Here is a 19,488-nt window from a genome sequence, read left to right as displayed (position 1 = left end):
CAAAATTAGCTAGAGAGAGAAAATAGGTAAGAGATTGACTTACTATAAGAGTTGCTAATACTTGCTAAGCAGGTTTTGATGATGAGGAACAAACCTAAGAGAAGAAGCTTTCCTCAGATGAAGCTTTTGTTGTGTTTCTTTTATTGACGTTTTGTAGAAATTTATTTGTTATCTTAAGTAGTAGTATTCATTATTCTATTATTAGTATTATATAAATAATAATTCTCTGTTTTCTTTATTTTTTTATTATCATTTAGTAATAGAAGGCTACAATAACATCCATCATTAGTACTTATTTTTACTTGATCAGGAAATAAAGTAATAATTTTAATTTAATAATTAGAGTTATAGAATATTTACAAGTATTACAACAAATTAGATCCTTTAAATAGATATTATAATTATAATATTAGCATCAATTATACGAGAATCATGTGTTAGCTGGTCTATTGGTTAATGAATTTTTCTTTCACTATTGTAAGTTATAATATGGGTCTAATTCTAATTAGTAATAGAGAGGGATACATCTTTCTTACTCTTATTTATAAAGATTCTCTGGTCTAAGTCTAAATAAAAAAAATAAATAAATTGTCCAATAAAAACAATAAATCTATATTTTGTACATATTCTACTTTTTTTTTTGTTTATATTGAAAATCTCATAACTTCATTCTAGCTAGATGTAATAAATATTATTAAATTATTTTAATTTTGTATTTGTTACTTAATTAATTAAAAGGTGATCTCCACACATTTTGGATCTTAATTAATTCACTACTTACATTCTCTTTGGATGATAATATAACCTTAAAGGACCATGAATGAAGTATTAAAAAGCTAGAAGGAAAGGCACACTAGGATTTCTAAAAGTAAATATTTAATTTTTAAAATATATTAAACTTAATAAAATTGATTTAATTTAATAAATGTAACTTAAAATATATTCTGAGACTTATATTTAGCTAGATACCAATTTAGGTTAATCATTTTTTAGAAAAAATATTTTCAATTTAATAATTATATGTATGTCGTATTATCAAATTGACAAAACTATTAACCTTTTGTTAATTAATTAAATTTTAAAATTTTGGATGATCGATCAATCAATTTTGTAGATTTTTCTATTGAATTCTGCTAAGGAATGTACTCAGAGAGCTTGAAAATGAGCATATAAAATGAATTTTAAGTAGCAAATTAGAAATGTTTTAATTATAGAATTATATAACTATTAATTATAATTACCTAGAATAGCAATTGATTTAAAATTTAAGTTCTTTTTTTTTCATTTTCTAATTTTTTCTTTAAAATGTAATATTAAAATTCTCCTTGTGCCTTGGGGTCATATTTTTTAATAACTTTGGTACTTATTTTGTTATTGGATGATAAGATTAGATATTAAATTATATTAAACCCTTAAAAACAAAGAAAATTTCTGCTTTATACTCCCTTCTATTTATTTTGAGCGTCCCATTTTTTATGGTAAATTTTTCTTATTGTGTCAAATCATAAAAAATGTCTCATTTTTATTTTGGGTATGTTAACTTTACTAATAATATATCTTTATTAAACTTAACTTTTTTACATCTTTACACTTATTAACCCTACTTTACACCTATCAAAATTTAAAAATTTTATATTTTTAAATTACACATGTGATTTCATTTGACTACCTAAATAATGGTGAAAAGTTAAATGGATCACTTAGAATGAATATGAGTGAGTATAAAATAGTCAAAAAATTAAACTACTTACATAAGGGTAAAATGAAAAATCCTCAATATTACAATAATAACTCATAATTAATTTTTTGTACATAATGAATTACTAATACTAATATTAATACTAATACTAATTTGAGAAAAAACGCAAAGAAATGCTGGTACTAATTAGGGATTAAAATATGTTTAAAACCTAAAACAAGGAGCGCTTAGTACTTAATAAAGCTCCCTAAAAACCGCTTACCGGATTTGGAATCCCCCACTCGCGCGAGTGTTGTACAGTTTACTCACTCTCTTTCCTATTCGTTTGACATGTGTCGAGAGAATCACCAGCAAATCTTGGCATCAAATATGCGACACCAATTACAACGTGATTCCTTACTTGTAACTTTTTTTGTATTTCTTAATTTGTTTGGTGCTTTCTAATTAAATAAATTATCCTATTTATTTTGACAAACTAAGGCGAGAGAAGATGAAAATCAGTTCAGAATCGAATTTAAAATTTTATTTAGAAAAAATAATACTTAATCTAGCTAATTTAAAATGAGATCTAATACTCTATTTTTTATTTTTAACACTAAAATAAAATTAACTTTTAGTGGCATATATTTAGTGACATTGAAAAAAATTCATTAATTTATATTTTTAGTGTAATAATTGTTAGCTTTTATTTTGAATTTCACTATAAAATAATTTAGTGATACTTTATTTGACTTTTAATGACATATGTAACTGTCACTATAGTCTATATTGACATTTCTGAAAAACATTACTAAATACAATGTCACGAAAATCTTTAGTATGATTTTTATTATGCGGCTAAAGATTCTAAAAAATATCACTAAATCCATTATACATATCATTAGAAATTTAAAGTAGTAACATTTAAATTAAATGTCACAAAATATATCCCACAAAAAGTATATTATATTTAGGGTAAATTAAGGGCAAAATATCCCTTTAGACAAAAATTAATTTAATATACTTTAGTATTCTTGGCTTTTAACTTTTTTCCGTGTTTAATACGTGTGTACCTTTATTTTCATCTCAAATTAGTAAATACATTAGATTTTGGTATTGTAACTTTAATTAACCATTAATATTTTTAATAATTCTATATTCGTAAATTTTATCAGAAATTAAATACATTCGGGTTAACGTAACTTAATTAAAAAAATTACTCAAGCACAATACATATGGGCTGGAAAATAAAGTGGAGAAAACATGTAGATTATAATAATAATATATTTTCTCAATTCAATTATATTATATATGGTTTTTTGCTCAATCAATTGCGTTATTTTGATAATTTATTTTTTAAAACATGGCAAATTAATAATCATAGAAAATTAATATCATAATGGACAATTCAAATAATATCTCATTTGACTATATTTTTTCTTATCAATTAGCCGCAATATATAATAAACATAAATAATTAATAATATCCATATATAATTGTAATGTACATAGCAAGTTTTACAAGTATAATATTTATACTCACTCTCCTTTTTAAAATCATAACTTTCTATACTATTTTGATTTTTAAACTTCCTTATACTTAAGTTGATTCGTCCTCTAATAAAATGTCTTTTTTCCATATGTATTCCAGATTTTTTCCGTTATATTTAAGTTAATTCGTTCCCCAATAAAATGTCTTTTTTCCACATGTACTCTAGGTTTTTTCCATTATTTCCTTTTCTTTACATTATGACTATAATATTTGTAAAATAAAAATTTAAACGATGCATAAAGCGTAAAATAGGAAAAGTTATCGTAAATAATACAAATTTTCACTGAATTTTCTACAATAATATTAATTTTTAATTAATTAAAAATAATACCAACTTAGAAAATATTTGTATAAAATAATAAAACTTTTGTTTATAGTAGGTTATTTAACAAGAAAATAAAGCTAGGTAAACTAATAGTTAAACAAAATTTGATATTATTCTATAGGAAAAAACCCTCTAAATTGTTATTATTATTCATGTTTAATCAAAAATTATTATTATTAAAAGAAAATTACCAAAAATTTTTATTATTCACGAAACTTTTTTCTTATAAAAACTTATTTAAGTTCTAGATCAATTCATTTTATAGTTTTACTATAACTTAACAAAAGTCAAACTTATTTTTTATTGGTAATTAATTTGTTTATTAAAAAAAAAATTATTTCAAATTAGATGAGTTTGCTTTAATTTTATTATTATATTATTACTTCAAACACATCAATTATCATGATTATATTGATTAAATCTAAAAACAAAAAATAAAAAGAAGGTAATGTAAGGTTGGGTTTGGGTAGAACGGTCAGAGAAAGATCCTTAAAATAAGGTAAGAGGATGAGATTAAAAAAAGGGAAATGGAGGCATAACCATGTTTTTGTCGGGCGAGTAAATGGTCGAAACGTAATTGGTGGCATCCAATCAAATTTGTTTTTCTTTGCTAAATGGGGGAGTTTATCATCGGATTAATGGATGATTAGTAAGAGAAAAGTCCACTAATACATTTCTTAATTTACTTTAGCATGTGTTACATGATCATTAGTTGGTCATCGATTAATCAAGTAAATTGTTAGTAAATCTTGGCCAATCAAAAACCACTCCTACCCCTATTTTGATTAAACGTCTCATTTTTTTTTAGCAATATATTTATGAATCAAACTTAGTTTGTAATTTTTTTTAATCTATAAGTTGAAATATACTAATAGTTAAATATAATCTTGTTAAATTAATTTGTCTTAATGTAAATTTTATTAATGTCAAATTTTTATAATTTTAATTACTAAGCAAAACAAAAGATATTTAAGATTAAAATATTACATCAACAAACATACAAAATTAAATGAAACATTTAATTAAAATAAGAGAGAATACTAATCCCGAAAAAAGTTATATATTCCCTCAGTTATCAAAAATTTACAACAACACACCATTGCACACTCATTACAAAATAGTTGAGACAATTAGATTGTGGGGGATATAATTAGATAAAAGTGAGAGAAAATCGAAATAGAAAATTTTGACAAATTCATATTGACAGAGAGAGAACTAATTTCTTCACATTAAAACAAAATGATATTTAATTGAGATCAATTGATGGAGAAAAGAAGAGTATTAGGTGGATAAAAATAACCTCAATCTAGCAAAAATAAGTCTAGCTAGTTAATTTTTAAATATAAAAATAAGGTCGGTGAAATGATTCTATATTTTCTTCTTTTAAATAACAATTGGCAAAAATAAGTAGTTTAATTCAGCAGAATAAAAAATTTTCAGTAGAGTAAAAAAAAACACTAGTATTATATATATTTGTTAACCACACCATATTAAATCCTACTCCCTCCGTTCTTTAATATTTTTCCCATTTGAAATATTCCACTTTAATGAGAGAGAAATTTAATTAGTTTTTGACACATGTTTTAGAAGATAAAATATATCCATGTGAAATCTCGTTAGATTCGTCTTAATGTATACTTTTTATTATGTATTTTTTATAATTTTTTATTATGTATATTTAGAGATATTGAGGTTTAAAATTTACATTGAAAACTGTGTAAAATTTTAAATAGGATGAACAAAAAGAAACGAAGGGAGTATCAAATAAGGGTGATTTGTTAACCACAAATAACCGTTTTTAAATCCTATCACATAAGAGTGATTTCCTAACAACACAAATAACCGTTATTTACTAAGACGTTCTCTATGAAATACAATTAGATGCAAGAAAATTAATCACTCTCCTAACAGCACAAGTATTATATATAGTACTCTTCTTCCTCTTCATTACTTAGAGAATTCACTCTTTAAGAGAAAAACAGTAGTCCGAAAGACCTAGCTGGGATTTTTAAATTGGAAGGTGCAAAATTGAAATATACATAATTTACGAAATTGAAACTTAAAAGTATGTCAAAAGATAAAAGTTTTACTTTTTATCATTGGATTACTTATTGAGAGAAACACTTGAACGACTTTTTTACTTTTTACCATTGGATTACTAAATATAAAGGTGAATTTTTTTTTTTTATCTATTTTTTTATTGGTTCTTGACTTATAATTTTATTTGTTATTATTTAATCCCATCATTTCAAATTAATTTAAAATCATTTCACTTTTTTTTTTTATCTTATATGAAAGTAGAGTAATGATCAATTATATATATTATTGATTAAATCACATAAATATGTATTATCTTGAACTTAATTATTTTCATGTTTATTTCTTGCATAAATATAACAATAGCAATGATTTTACAAGATTTAATCCACTTTTTGACAAGTAAAAGGTTACTTTTGTTTTAGGTTGGTTTTACTTCTCCTTATCCTATTTTACCTAATAAAAGAAGCTAGACAATATATGTATTAGAGTCTCACTAATAATTTTTTTTTTCATTATTGTTTTTGAATTTAATTAGGATAAAATTTTAATGTGGCCGGTAACTAAGGGGAATATGTTAATAAATAATTGTGTTGCTATCCAAAAATTATATATAATGTAGAGATAAAAGATGCTCAATATATGACAATATCAATGAGCAAAAGTACTTTATTTAGTAAGAAAAGTATCCTCATGGCTTACATTCAATAAAAATCTCTAGAGTAAGTAATAAATAAAAGTAGCGGCCATGTATAAATAAATATACAAAAAAAAAGTTGGAGCAAGATGACGTTTATATAGTTTTTTTTTCATAAAGTATTTATTTTAAGTTTTATTATTAAATATATTTATATAAGAGATGCTTATTTACTTTTATATCAAGAAAAGTAGTTAGTACATTCTTACTTTTGTATATATAGTGTTTATTTCCCCTCATGTTAAAAGCATTCATATATATTTATAAATTTTTACTTATATTTTTATTGGTTGGCTTTTGACATATTCAAAAGGAGACCGTTTGTAAACTCTCTTAAATGACGTACAATAAAGTATAATTAATTTATATCAATAAGTGTTCTATTAGATTCCTTCTAATTAAACTGGACAGCTGGACGGCCAAATTTTATAAAGCACTAATAATTATCTTACGTGTATATGACTTTGACAATTGACAATGACAGGCACGTAGATCAAAACCACGAATAAGCTTATTATGAAACTTCAAAAACACAAATAAAAGGAAAAAAAACTACAAAACTATAATAGCACATAAGATCCTTTAAACAAGCAGCATCTGTTCACTATAACACTTTATTTAATTCAGAAAAAGACATTAAATAAGTTATCGATTGAATCACTTATTAGTACCATAACCACATTTATCAATCTAATCAAAGCTTTTTACCCTTCTAATACCTCATCAAATGTTCTTATCATTGAAAATAAACATCTTTTAAATTATTCACCATGCTCAATAGTACAAGTTTATGATTCCTTTGGACAAAAAATAAGGCTAGGATCTATTCTACCCAATAGAAAATTAGCACTTAGCTAAGCAAGTTGTAGGTGATCCAAAGTCCAAAGGAAGGGAATTTGTTGGGTCGAATTTCAAGTAAATTGGTTCACCTTATTGGCTAAACAACTTAGTACATACATAAACTAATTGTAGCAAAACTATGCACTTTTATGAAGTTAATATTTCAATAATTGCCAAGTACTCCTAATTAAACCTCGGACTTACTAAATATAAAATTAGTATAATTATAGTATTATTTCTATATCAGGGAAATTTTCCTGTAGATTAAAATAATCAATAATTCTTTTCCTAAACCCACTTGTTTTTAGTTGCCTCCATTATGTTTTGGCCAAAGTTGATGCAACTTTCCAACTAATTATATTCATAATAATTTGATTAATTAAGCATTATTTATTAGTCATTATGGACCCCATAACCTTAATTTTGTATATAATTAATTAATTATAGTACTAATTAGAGAACCCAACATATTTCTTATGTCCTTAATTAGCCTATTTTATGGGCTACCTTACCATCTAATTAGTTGTCTGCAAGTATGGCAATGTTATGGTTAACCAATTGGCTCTATTTTTAGTTGAGCAACTTTAGCAGCTTTTTTTTGCACCTTGACTTCTTTTAATGTACTATCATATATAGCTTGTTATTCTTGGTGTGAATTGTAGCGTATATGGGTGGTATAATATTCACATATATATATATGATCGTACTTATACGTTATAGTTATACGTTATAGTGTGTCTGATATCCGTGAACTTGTACAATTGGTGCAGAGTTTGTGCACAGCACACAAAATTATATGCATGTAAAAGTGTGTATTATGATTCATTATAATAAATATAAGTATTTTACGATTTTTTATAGATCTAACTATTGTAAATACCAAAGTTTGACTATTAATTATTAATCTATAACTAATCACAAAGCAGGGTAAGATTTGATATATTTCAATTGTGTTTAATTAAAAAGCAATACGAAAGTATTATTTATTATATATTTGGTTCTAGTAAAAATCAAACCTAGGTCTTGTAGATAACAATTTAATTAAATGAATGTATTTTTCTTTTTATTTGTTTTGTTTTTTTCACGTTTTTTGGATTGTGCAACGATTTTTTCACGTCTAATTTAAGTTCGATTAAGCAACATACATCGTTGCCTATCTAGTTTCGATTACCTTTAATCTGTAGATAACAGTATAATGCGTTTAGTTTTGTAGGGTTGGCCTAGTTTTCAGAAAAAGAGTTTGCAATGTAAAAATACAAGATGTGTCTTGCAAGGGGCATGTATTTTTTTTTTTTTTTACCAAATTTTGGCCATTTCTTTGAAATGTGATTTTTTTTTTATCTGACTTAATTTACCAAATTTGATTTTTTTTTTTACCAATTTACACAACAAATGTGTGCTCATGATATCTATCTATATTCACTTTGATTTGTTTCTGAAAGGATCGATTTCATGCTCGTGATGGAGACATATGTGCATATATGCAGGGGTAGATATATCTAGAAAAAAAAAATGATGTCAACTATTTTAATTAAAAAAAAAATTTACTTCGAATATCATTTTAATCAAAATTAATTGTCCATGTCAAGTTTTCATATTTTAAAAATGACACGTAATTTAAAATAGATCAAACATTGATAATCTAATTATCTTTTGAATCTAGATCATTTTCAAGTTGGATTGGAATATCATAAAAATGTTTAAATTAATTCTAGTTTAAAAGGGTAATCTCATATAAGAGTCACTAATAATAAGTTCATAGGAAAACCAATAAGTTTATAGCAACAACATTCAAGAATCTCAAGAATCAAATAATAACTTTTGTCTAAGCCAAGTGATAATTACTATTCCCTTCTATTCATCCTAATAGTCTCATTTAATTGGGCATATTTGCCACTGTAATAATTTTATCATTATTATCTCTATTATGCATTTAAAAATTGTAAAAAATTGTTGATATTAATTAATGATCTTCACATTGAAACAAATTAAACAAGATCTCACTTGACTATTTATAAGTTATAGATTAAAAATAGGAAAAATTAATATTAATAAGGAAAAATTACCTAGAAAAATCCAACTTTTTAATGATTTTTCTACTATAATCCAAACTTTTGATTAATCATGAATAATTTCAACTATAGAAAGTACTTGCAAGAATGCACCAAAGTAACCTTTTACCTATACAATTATCATTTTGCATAATAAAATAAAAATGTAGATACAAAATTAAATAATAAAAAAATCAAAATATTTATAAAAATTTTAAAAGAGAATCAAGTAAGTTTACTTTTTGATCTTAACTTTGAATATAAAATATTTTTTATTTTATTTTTTGTGTGGCAATTAACTTGCAAAAACCAGTCATTATTTGGGCAATATTATTCTCAGCTAAGTGAACCTAAATTCCGATTACTATGGCTACTCAAAAGTTGGGATTATTGTAGGAAAATCAATAAAAGGTTGGATTCTCTCGGGTAAATTTTCCTAATGAATAATCAAAAAGGTTGGATTCTCAATATTTCACCTATTCGCTATGAATAATCCTAAATTTAGATTATTTTTTAATAAACCAACATTTGCTTTTAGTTTGCTGTCAGCATACTAATAGATAGGCTTGTCAAATAGATTAGGTTGGATCGAGTTCGTGTTCGGGTCATATATAAACAGGTCAGAAAACCATTGACCTTAACCCAACCCCTTTAGTTAATTGGATCGAAAATCACAACTTTGATTCGACCTGCAATAGATCAAATCGGCTTGATTTTGACCCACTTAACCCGCTAATTGTTTTTTGTTGTCATTTTAAGGTTTTTAACATTGATTATATCTAATTCTTTTAGGCTTCAATTTTAAATTTTTTATTTTTAAGTTGTTTATTTTGTATTTACTTTGAAATTTAAGAAAATATTAAATGAATTAAGTTTAGGTTATAATTATTGATTTAACACGGAATCAAGTTGTTATATAGGTTTGTTTCAGGTTTATAATGTTGACCTAAACTTAACCCATTCAATAAACAAATCAGTTCGAATCGACCCTTTTGATTAATTCGGTCAAAAGTCTCAACCCATACCCATTTATTTCGGATTAGGTTTGGGTCGGTTTAACAAGTCGGGTCAGCTTTTGCCAGACTTACTGATAGGATATGCTGATAGCAAACAAAGGGCAAAGGTTGAATTATTATAAAATAAATAGTTAAGCTGATAGTAAATTAGGGCAAATAAAATACAAGTTAAGAGTAATTAATGAACAATGTCAAAAGTTAACTATTAGAGTGAATAGAAGGGAGTATGTTATAAGATATACGCCTTAACTGTGAGGAAATAAAGATTTTGTTTTCAAACATAATTTGGTCATCATATATATACAGAAAGCACATATAATTGTTTGAGAGCAGGATAAGTTGTTCATCGTGGAATGCAAGTTATTCATCAAATCACATTCATGATATCTATCTATATGGATCATATTTTATCAAAACCCCATTCATATAGTTTGTGTTTGGCTTTTGGATGGTTTGTTAACCCAACTCAAAAAGTTAATTACTTTTAAACTAAAATTAAAAGTTCATTTTAAGTAATTTTTTTATTGACTTTTTGAATATTTGATTTTCGGCCAACATTGTACTTATTAAACAACCAACAATCACAATTAATTTTTTCCAAACATTTAATTCCATGATAGTTGACTTATAGAACCAACTTAACAACTATTTTAAACCAATGCTACTAGCTAATTGGTCAAACAAGTTAGCTAAATTACCCAACAGCCAACGGGCAAAAATTGATTTACAAACACCTTTGTATCTAATTTGTACACAAACTTTTCGGTTGGACTTATTAAGCTACTTAAACTCGACTTATACAAAGCTAACTCAATTGATCTTTATTAAAGTTAAAGTTCAAATCGAAACTTAAAAACATATGCTTAGACTGTAACTCAATTCAATTTAACTCGTTTTTTTGGCTCGAAACAAGATTGAGATCAGGCTTACTCTCAATTCGACTCGTTAACACACCTGTACCTCTATCCATAGATCTTTCAAAAAATTAAATAGTAATAAATATTGTTTTGGTTTGATTTAAAAAAGAAAAAATACAATATTCTTATCGAAGGCAAAACGTTACCCTAGCTTGATAGTTCTTGTTGAAGCATCATTCTTCGTTGATTGTGGTTGGAGCTCAAGATAAAGCGGTGTTACACGGCATTCTCTTTGTACACTGCTTGACATATTGAGTGGTTGTTCATAGGCTTGATTCAACTGAAAATATTGATTATTTAATAATACTCGTATTACAGTCATTGACAATAATAAATTTCATTATCCGTTTAAAAATCAAATTATCATTATATTCACTTAATAATTCATATTTTTAAAAGTCATTTGAAAACTCATGTTTTAGTCATAGATTGGTCATTATTACGACCAATCGGATGACTCCAACTGTGACTAGTGCTTTGGTCATAGATTGGTCATTATTACGACCAATCGATGACTCTAGCTGCTGGTCGCAGTTGAAGTGGTTGCAAAAAATGTTGGACGCAGTTTGGTCACATAAGAATCGTAATAAAGTTTACGATTAGAGAATTACGTCTTGTCTCAGTTTGAGAGCAAATATTAAGTACTTTTCAGAATAAGTTTGGACTTGATTCTTACCTAATCTCATTTCTCTTCTCTTAGTCTAGTCTATAACTAAAAAAAATTAACGTCTATATAATTTATTAATGTCGATATAATGATATGAAATTACCTGCTTTCTGAGATACATATTTCCTTGTTGCGCAAGATTAAGCTTATTATGAAGATAAACATTTTGTTGGTCAATGAGGCTTTCCTGTATAATATTAAGTAAGGTAATTAATTAATATACTCAGAAATTAAATGTTTTATACTTTATTTAAATTTAATAAATTTTGATCTCAAGACTGACCCTTCTCTTCAGTTCATTGATCTCATCAGCCAATACTTGAACCTGCCAATTGCATGCACATTTCAATATCCTTCATATATAAGAATACGTACGTACGTATAAATTACATATATCTTGTATATAAACATATACATGGATTGTCTGCCAATTTTAAAATTGTTAGCAGTATTTTTTTTTGAATCTTTTCATCTTTATTTTTAATGAGTACTAAAAAAATAATAGAATATATTCCCTTCTATTCATAGATTATGGGACATTTAGTTTTTGACACTATCCACTTATTACTCTTAATTTGTATTTTATTCTTAATCTATAAATTAGAATATAGTCAAGTGAAATCTTATTTAATTCGTCTTAATGCAAAGATTATTAATATCTAGTTTTTATAATATTTCGTTATGCATAATAAGAGATATTAAACATTGAATAAGTACATTAGATAGTGTAAAAATGCAAATGTCCCATTATCTATGAATAGGAGGGTGTATAATTTTAGTTACTGGGTTAGGCTCGATATCATACAAACTTATGAATTCTCCTTTAGAAAGGTTATCTATAGGGTTTTTATGTTTACAAGAAATTTCTATAATAATTAATTTATATATACATACCATATAAAATATGTAAATACTCCTAGTATTTTGGCTCTAATTAACAAAGTTTTTATAACATATAAATCAAGAACCCTCAACCATATAATCAACATAAGCTTTGGGTTGATTTCTTAACATAGTATCAGAAATCAACGTGATAAGAGGTCACAAGTTTGAATTTTAACCACCTCTAAAATTCAAGTGAAATTTTTGCACCAAGTGGAATTAATAATAATAATAATAATAATAATAATAATAATAATAATAATAATAATAATAATAATAATAATAATAATAATTATTATTATTATTATTATTATTATTATTATTATTATTATTATAATCTAGGGTCTACATTTTTCACAGACTAGCTTTTAGTATTTAAAAGGGTGTGGGTGCTCAACTTGTTGCTCAACTCCCCAGCAACTTCATGTAAAGTCTCTTTCTATGAAATAGAACAACAATAATAATAATAATAATAATAATAATAATAATAATAATAATAATAATAATAATAATAAGAGAAATTCCACATGGTAGCATCTAGTTTTCATGAAACGCCAGTGGTAGCACTTTTGTAAGATTTTTCCACATGGTAGCATCCAGTTTATGCAGTATCTAATTGCCGTAGCATTTTCCGTTAAATTCTTGTTAATTTATTATTTTGTAAGATTGTTCTACATGGTAGCATCCAATATTTGCTCTCAAATGTTTAATTCACCATTTTAACGTTTAATTCACAGATTAATTTATCAACGCCTTTAAATGTAATAATAATTTTATTTTCATTCAAATTATTGACAATATAAAGTTCAAAAGGTACATTACAAACACTAATAAATAATTCAAAGGCGCATTTTATAAGCTAAAAAGGTGCATTTCATAAGTTCAAAAGGTGCATTTCAAGCACTAATACATATCTATGTAATCGTTACAACATTTAAGGGCGTTGATAAATTAATCGGCGAATTAAGCGTTAAAATGGTGAATTAAATATTTGAGAGAAAAAGTACATGCAACCATGTGGAGAAATCTTACAAAATGATGAATTAAACGGAAATTAACAAGAATTTTACGGAAAATGCTACGACAGTTAGATAGTGTATAAACTAGATGCTACCATGTGAAAAAATCTTACAAAAGTGCTATCACTGGCATTTCATGATGCTACCACATGGAATTTCCCTAATAATAATAATTATAATAATACTAATAATAATAATAATAATAATAATAATAATAATAATCTCTCTTGGTTTTCTCTCGGTAAGGGGTGACTGTGCCTTCTTCCAGCCATGGGCAGGAGGGATAGGCCAGCGAAGGTGAAGGTGGTGCCGAGGAAGCCGTCTCTGAGTGTTTCTTCGCGTGAGAGTGATGGTGAGGGTGGTTCTTCTTCATCGACTCCCTGTTTGCACTTGTCTGGTTCGAAATTATTTGTTCCGGGGTTGGTGAATCCAAATACACTTGTTCTGGTGGCCGATAACTGTGTGGGTCTTAGCTGGGTGTCGGTATTAAAGGGAGGTGGGTCCAGTTCAGCCACTCCTACCGGAGGTGGCCCTGGTGGTGCTATGGATGGCGTTTCGAAGGCTACTGGTACTGTGTCCACCCAGAATAAGACCGGTTCTGGTTCTGGTTGTAATGTGCTTAACTTGGCGATCGATTTAAGGGTTTCGGGAAGTGCTTATGCCCAATGTAAGTCAGGTATTTCTTATGGCTCTTATTCTTCTCATTCTCGTGTTATGGTAAAATTACTAAGGCTGATGTGAAGGAGGAAGTTAAGTACTGAGAGAATTCTGTGGTGTGTTATGTTACTAGTGCTAATCCCCCCATTTATGTTATAGATGGGTTTGTAAGGAGGATTTGGAATGACTTGGAGATTGATAAAATAGGTATGGTTAATCGGGGAATGTTTTTGGTTCAGTTTTTGCATAAGGACCATCTGGAAAAAGCTTGTGATATGAACGACATTTTGTTTGATAAGAATCCTTTCATTGTTAAACCTTGATCATCTTTCATTTCTTATGAGAAGTCTAGCCTTACTAGGATTCCTCTATAAGTTAAATTACCTAAATTGGATGTTAGGTATTGGACGGAGGATATGTTGCGCATTATTGTTGGTTATCTTGGTACTTTGCTTAAGGTTGATGATGCTACTATTACAAAGAGTAGGATGATGTTTGCTAGGGTATTGGTGGTTATGAATGTGGAGGATGGATTTCCAGAGGAGTTATTCTTTTTCAATGAGAATGATACTCTGATCACACAGGTTGTACACTATGACTGCTTACCAATTTGGTGTGCTAAATGTTCTCAATTTGACCATATAATATTAGTGAATGCCGTATGGGGCAACCCAAGGTCAGTAAGCCCCTCTTGGAAATTTTTATTTGCCATAATAATAATAATAATAATAATAATAATAATAATAAATAATAATAATAATAATACTTGTGTTTGGCAAATGCACATTACTACGTCATGAAGGAGCTCAAGCTTAATATTACCTATTGTTTCAAAGGTCTCAACCCTGAGGCTATTAGATTATATCATGACTTGTTAGAATAAATTAATTTCTTCTTGAGGCTTTACTTTGCCTTCTTGTAGTTTTTACTTGTCTTGGATTGAAATTAATGAAATCTTTCTTTCTTCCAAAAAAAAAAATTAATAATAATAATAATCTTATATTATATGTCATTAGTTCCTTCTATTATATTTTTATTTGTCATTTCAAATACCCCGTATATACAGGTCCATTATTAGCACTAAAGAAATTAAAACTTGGACAAGATGTTTTTTGTTGTATAGCATATATTCAAAAGTCTCACTCATTTTGCTAATTCTCTTTAATTTTTGAATGTGAGAGACTGAGAGCTAATAAATAAAAATATATATTGCAAATTAAAAAGTACGGATTATTATGTATATTTATATTGAGCAAGTATATGGGAGGTCGCAGACCTTCTGAATCCGAATGGCTTTCAAACTTGTTTGCAGATTGTTTTCTAAATTCTGAAGGTCTTTGATGCTCAACTTTGAAAGTTCTTCACCCATCAGTTGCCTACAATTTATAATAAGGTAAGACTGCGTACATTTAATTTCTGAATTTGACTGTAAGTGATAGCCACTTAACGACATCGATGTAATGGAATATATGTAGTTTTTTTTTTAATTGTAATTCACCTAACTAAACAACCCAAAAATAAAAGTTATTATTTTTAAAATATACTTCATCTGTTTTTTAATAATGATAGGGTAACATTATTACATTAATATACTTCATCTGGTTTTAATAGTTAGATTTATTTTTTTTTCACGCTTTCAAATATGTAATTTTAATTTCATATGATAAAAACATATAAAAATTAGTATTTTAAAAATATACATTAAGACAAATTAAATAAAATTTTACATGATTATATGAACATTAGTTATTATATATAACTGTAACAATTATTTAAAATCAGAGAATGTATTACCTATGACTTTGTGTTAAAAGCTGCAATTGGGTCCTCAATCGAGCTGCTTCGCTTTGCCAAAACTGAAAATTAATCAAGTAATCAAGAAATTGTCTACAAGAAACCTTAGCTAATTTCTTTTCAATCTATAAAAATGTATAGTTTTTTAATTAATATTCAAGTATGTAAAAGATGAATATTCAACAAACTACTCGCTCAGTTTTCTAATAAAGTTTTCATAAAAATATTTACTGGAATAAGAAAAATAGAATCTTTTAGATAATGAATTATTATTTTATTGAATAATAAATTTGATTGAGGAAAAGTGAGGATCATAAATATTAAAAAAAAATACTAAAAGAAAGTTAGTGAAAAAATAGGGACCACAACTAATAAAAAATATATTTAAAAGATTAGTGTGAAACATATGAAGACAATAAGAAATATAAAAATGTTACAATGAAGTTAGTGGAAGATATGTAAGGACCATAAATATTATTAAAATATTAGAATAAGGATAAATAAAATTATTTTATCTAAAATTTATGATATAAATAGAAAACTTTTTTTTATAGGAACAACAATTAAAATACCCCGAAATGACAAATGGGAACTTTTTAAAGAATGAAGAGAGTACTTAGTAAATATTTATTTCCATTAATACTAAGCAATATATTCATCACAATAAGTATAAATTATTATTTATCGTGAATACATACTGAATTTTAAGATATAATATCAATTTGCTATTTATAAGAAGTTAATATTAATAATTAAATTTAAATATTTTGTATATTTACGCGGAAAGTTACGATAGTAAAATATGAAGTATATAGAGTTATGAAATAAATCTAAATATGTATACTTCTTTACGTGGATTTAGCTTCCAAATTGCATTTGCTATTAAGAATTGATAAAAGAAAAAAAATATATATCCAAGAGGTAAGATTTCACACCTTTGATCATCCGTCTCCTTAAATTCTACTTCGTTTGATGAGATTCGGTTAATAATATTTTTATGTATGCTTTGAGTATGAGTAATGAATTTTCTGCATTCACACTTATGTTCAAATCATATAAAGAGACGTGAAAGTATATTACATATATGGGGCTACAATCTTTAGTTAGCTTATGATGATATACTCTAACTGCTGATATAGTAATTGCTATTAAATGATAAGAATTATTATAGAAAGTTAGTAGAATTTTGCTAAGAATATCCCTTCACAAGTAATCATCATGCTTATTATTCTTTAACATTCTTATTTTTTTCACAAAGTTTATTCCAACGCATTATCATTTGGAAATATCGTACAAAATGGTAATGAAAAATTGTGAAATAAACTTTTTTTATGACCAAATTTTCATTACAACGGGAATAACATGATACATATAATAAAAATTCACACTACAAATCATTCCTAATACCAGCAATTAGTACCAATAACAAAACAGGTCATTGTAGTAATATAACATTTGCTACCAAACGTTAATCGAAAATGAAATGTAATGATTCTTGTAGAGGTGTTCGTTCGAATCATTAGGTTAATTTCAGGTTAAATGTTTCGGGTACGTTCAAAATCGAATCTTGTGTCAACATTGATTTTTGCGTAACTTTAACTTTATTTTGAAGTTATGTCAAATCACATTTAATTATAAAATCGGATAAATATTAAATTGTCAGATTTATTTTAAACATCTCTACGCTCTTAGCATGCCCGTTTACCTTAGATTTGCTAACTGGATGGAAGCAAATTAAAGACAGGAGAGCGTGAACTGAGAAGCTATACGTACCTTAAGATCATCTGCTGATTTTGATGGTTGATAATAATCATATGTATTATCATGGTATCTCTCTATCAACGATCTCATACTATAAACAAACAAATTAAATTTGTTATGATTACCATTTAGCCATATAATACAGCACAACTAAACATTAAAATTAGGGTGTTGATTTTTCCAAAACTAGAGTTTTTGTTTTGCTGCCTTCCAAGAAGAGTTTAACAACTTTGAATTTAAATATTTCTAATCATCTAGGATAATTATTATATAAAGTTAATTTTATAAATTTTAAATATCGAGTTGAATCTATGATAAGATTTCACTTGATGTTAAATGGGATACTACTTATACCTCGTTTGGTAAACCGGTACTAGATGGTGGGAATGAAAATTAAATATTAATATAATTATGGTAAAATATCTTTTGATAAATTTAATGACCATACTTATTCTCATTCAACAAGCTCAATTTCTTCACAAAATTCATTCCAATACATTACCACTTGAATATATGATATTAGATGATAATGAAAAATTGTGAATAAAAAAGCCTTTTTATAATCAAACTTTCATTGTCATGGTAATGACATGATATATATCATGAGAATTTACACTAAAAGTTATTCTCATTACCGCCTAATTAGTATTATTAATCAAACAGAATGTTATAGTATCACTTGATAAAAACAAGAACATAATCAATTTATGATCACATATATAAAACCTACCTCCAAAACCATATAAGATTTAATATAATAAATAAATAAATATGCATGCAACAAAATTCAAAATTAACTTTAAAAGCCCTAATTTTTATCCTAGACTTATACTCCTTTTATTCATGCTAACAATCTCATTTCTTTATTTGGTTAGGTCGCCTTAAATGTCTCATTTTTATTTTAAGAAAGTTAATTTTATCAATTTTCTCCTATTAAATTTAACTTTTTCATATCTTTACGCCTATTAAAATTTAGAAATACTATACTTTTTTCTTTCACATATAGTTCTATTTGACCACCTAAAAAATGGTAAAAAGTCAAATGACACATATTGGGTGAATAGGAGAGAGTATATATTAAACAATTATAGCAACATGTAAGAAAAATTCAAAAAAAATTATATTCTTGTATTAATTACTTACTTAGTGCTAGAATACTCATAGAGTTTTCCGGTGCTAGAGAAGACGATCACTCCAAGTTCTGCATCACAGAGTATAGAAAGTTCTCGAGCTTTCTTCAACAATCCACTCCTTCTTTTTGAGAACGTTATTTGTCTGTTTGTTGCATTATCAATTCTTTTGATTACTATCTTTCCTCTACCCATTTTTGAGATTTTTCTTCAATTTTTCCTGTAAAATAAATAAATAAATATATCTAGCACAATCCGGCCAGAAAGAACAACAATAATATTGGGATCGGTTACACAACCCAAAGATATTAAGTTTAATCTAATTTGTTGCTAATAAAGATCGAAGAAGTGAAGAGGAAAATGAATTCAAGTTGCAATTGATTTTTGGCATGAAAAGTCTATTGATCTAATATACAAAAAAAATTGCATAATTTTACATAAAAAACCTAATTAAACGAAAATTGA

General features: G+C 26.3%; 1 protein-coding gene across 1 annotated transcript; it reads right to left on the bottom strand.

Moving 5' to 3' along the window:
• Positions 1 to 11,076: 11,076 nt before the first annotated feature.
• Positions 11,077 to 19,218, bottom strand: LOC130826867 (MADS-box transcription factor 23-like). Its single transcript, XM_057692473.1, has 8 exons — positions 19,037 to 19,218; positions 17,906 to 17,984; positions 16,133 to 16,194; positions 15,615 to 15,714; positions 12,064 to 12,105; positions 11,884 to 11,967; positions 11,260 to 11,393; positions 11,077 to 11,158 (listed from the first exon to the last, which is right to left on the bottom strand). The coding sequence occupies exons 1-8, from the start codon at positions 19,216 to 19,218 to the stop codon at positions 11,077 to 11,079; spliced, it is 765 nt and encodes a 254-aa protein (XP_057548456.1).
• Between the last annotated feature and the right edge of the window lie 270 nt (positions 19,219 to 19,488).

The sequence above is a fragment of the Amaranthus tricolor genome, chromosome 1, assembly GCF_026212465.1.
Source record: "Amaranthus tricolor cultivar Red isolate AtriRed21 chromosome 1, ASM2621246v1, whole genome shotgun sequence".
Lineage (NCBI taxonomy): Eukaryota > Viridiplantae > Streptophyta > Magnoliopsida > Caryophyllales > Amaranthaceae > Amaranthus > Amaranthus tricolor.
The sequence above is the reverse complement of the archived record's forward strand: the minus strand, read 5'-3'. Positions and strand labels throughout refer to the sequence as shown.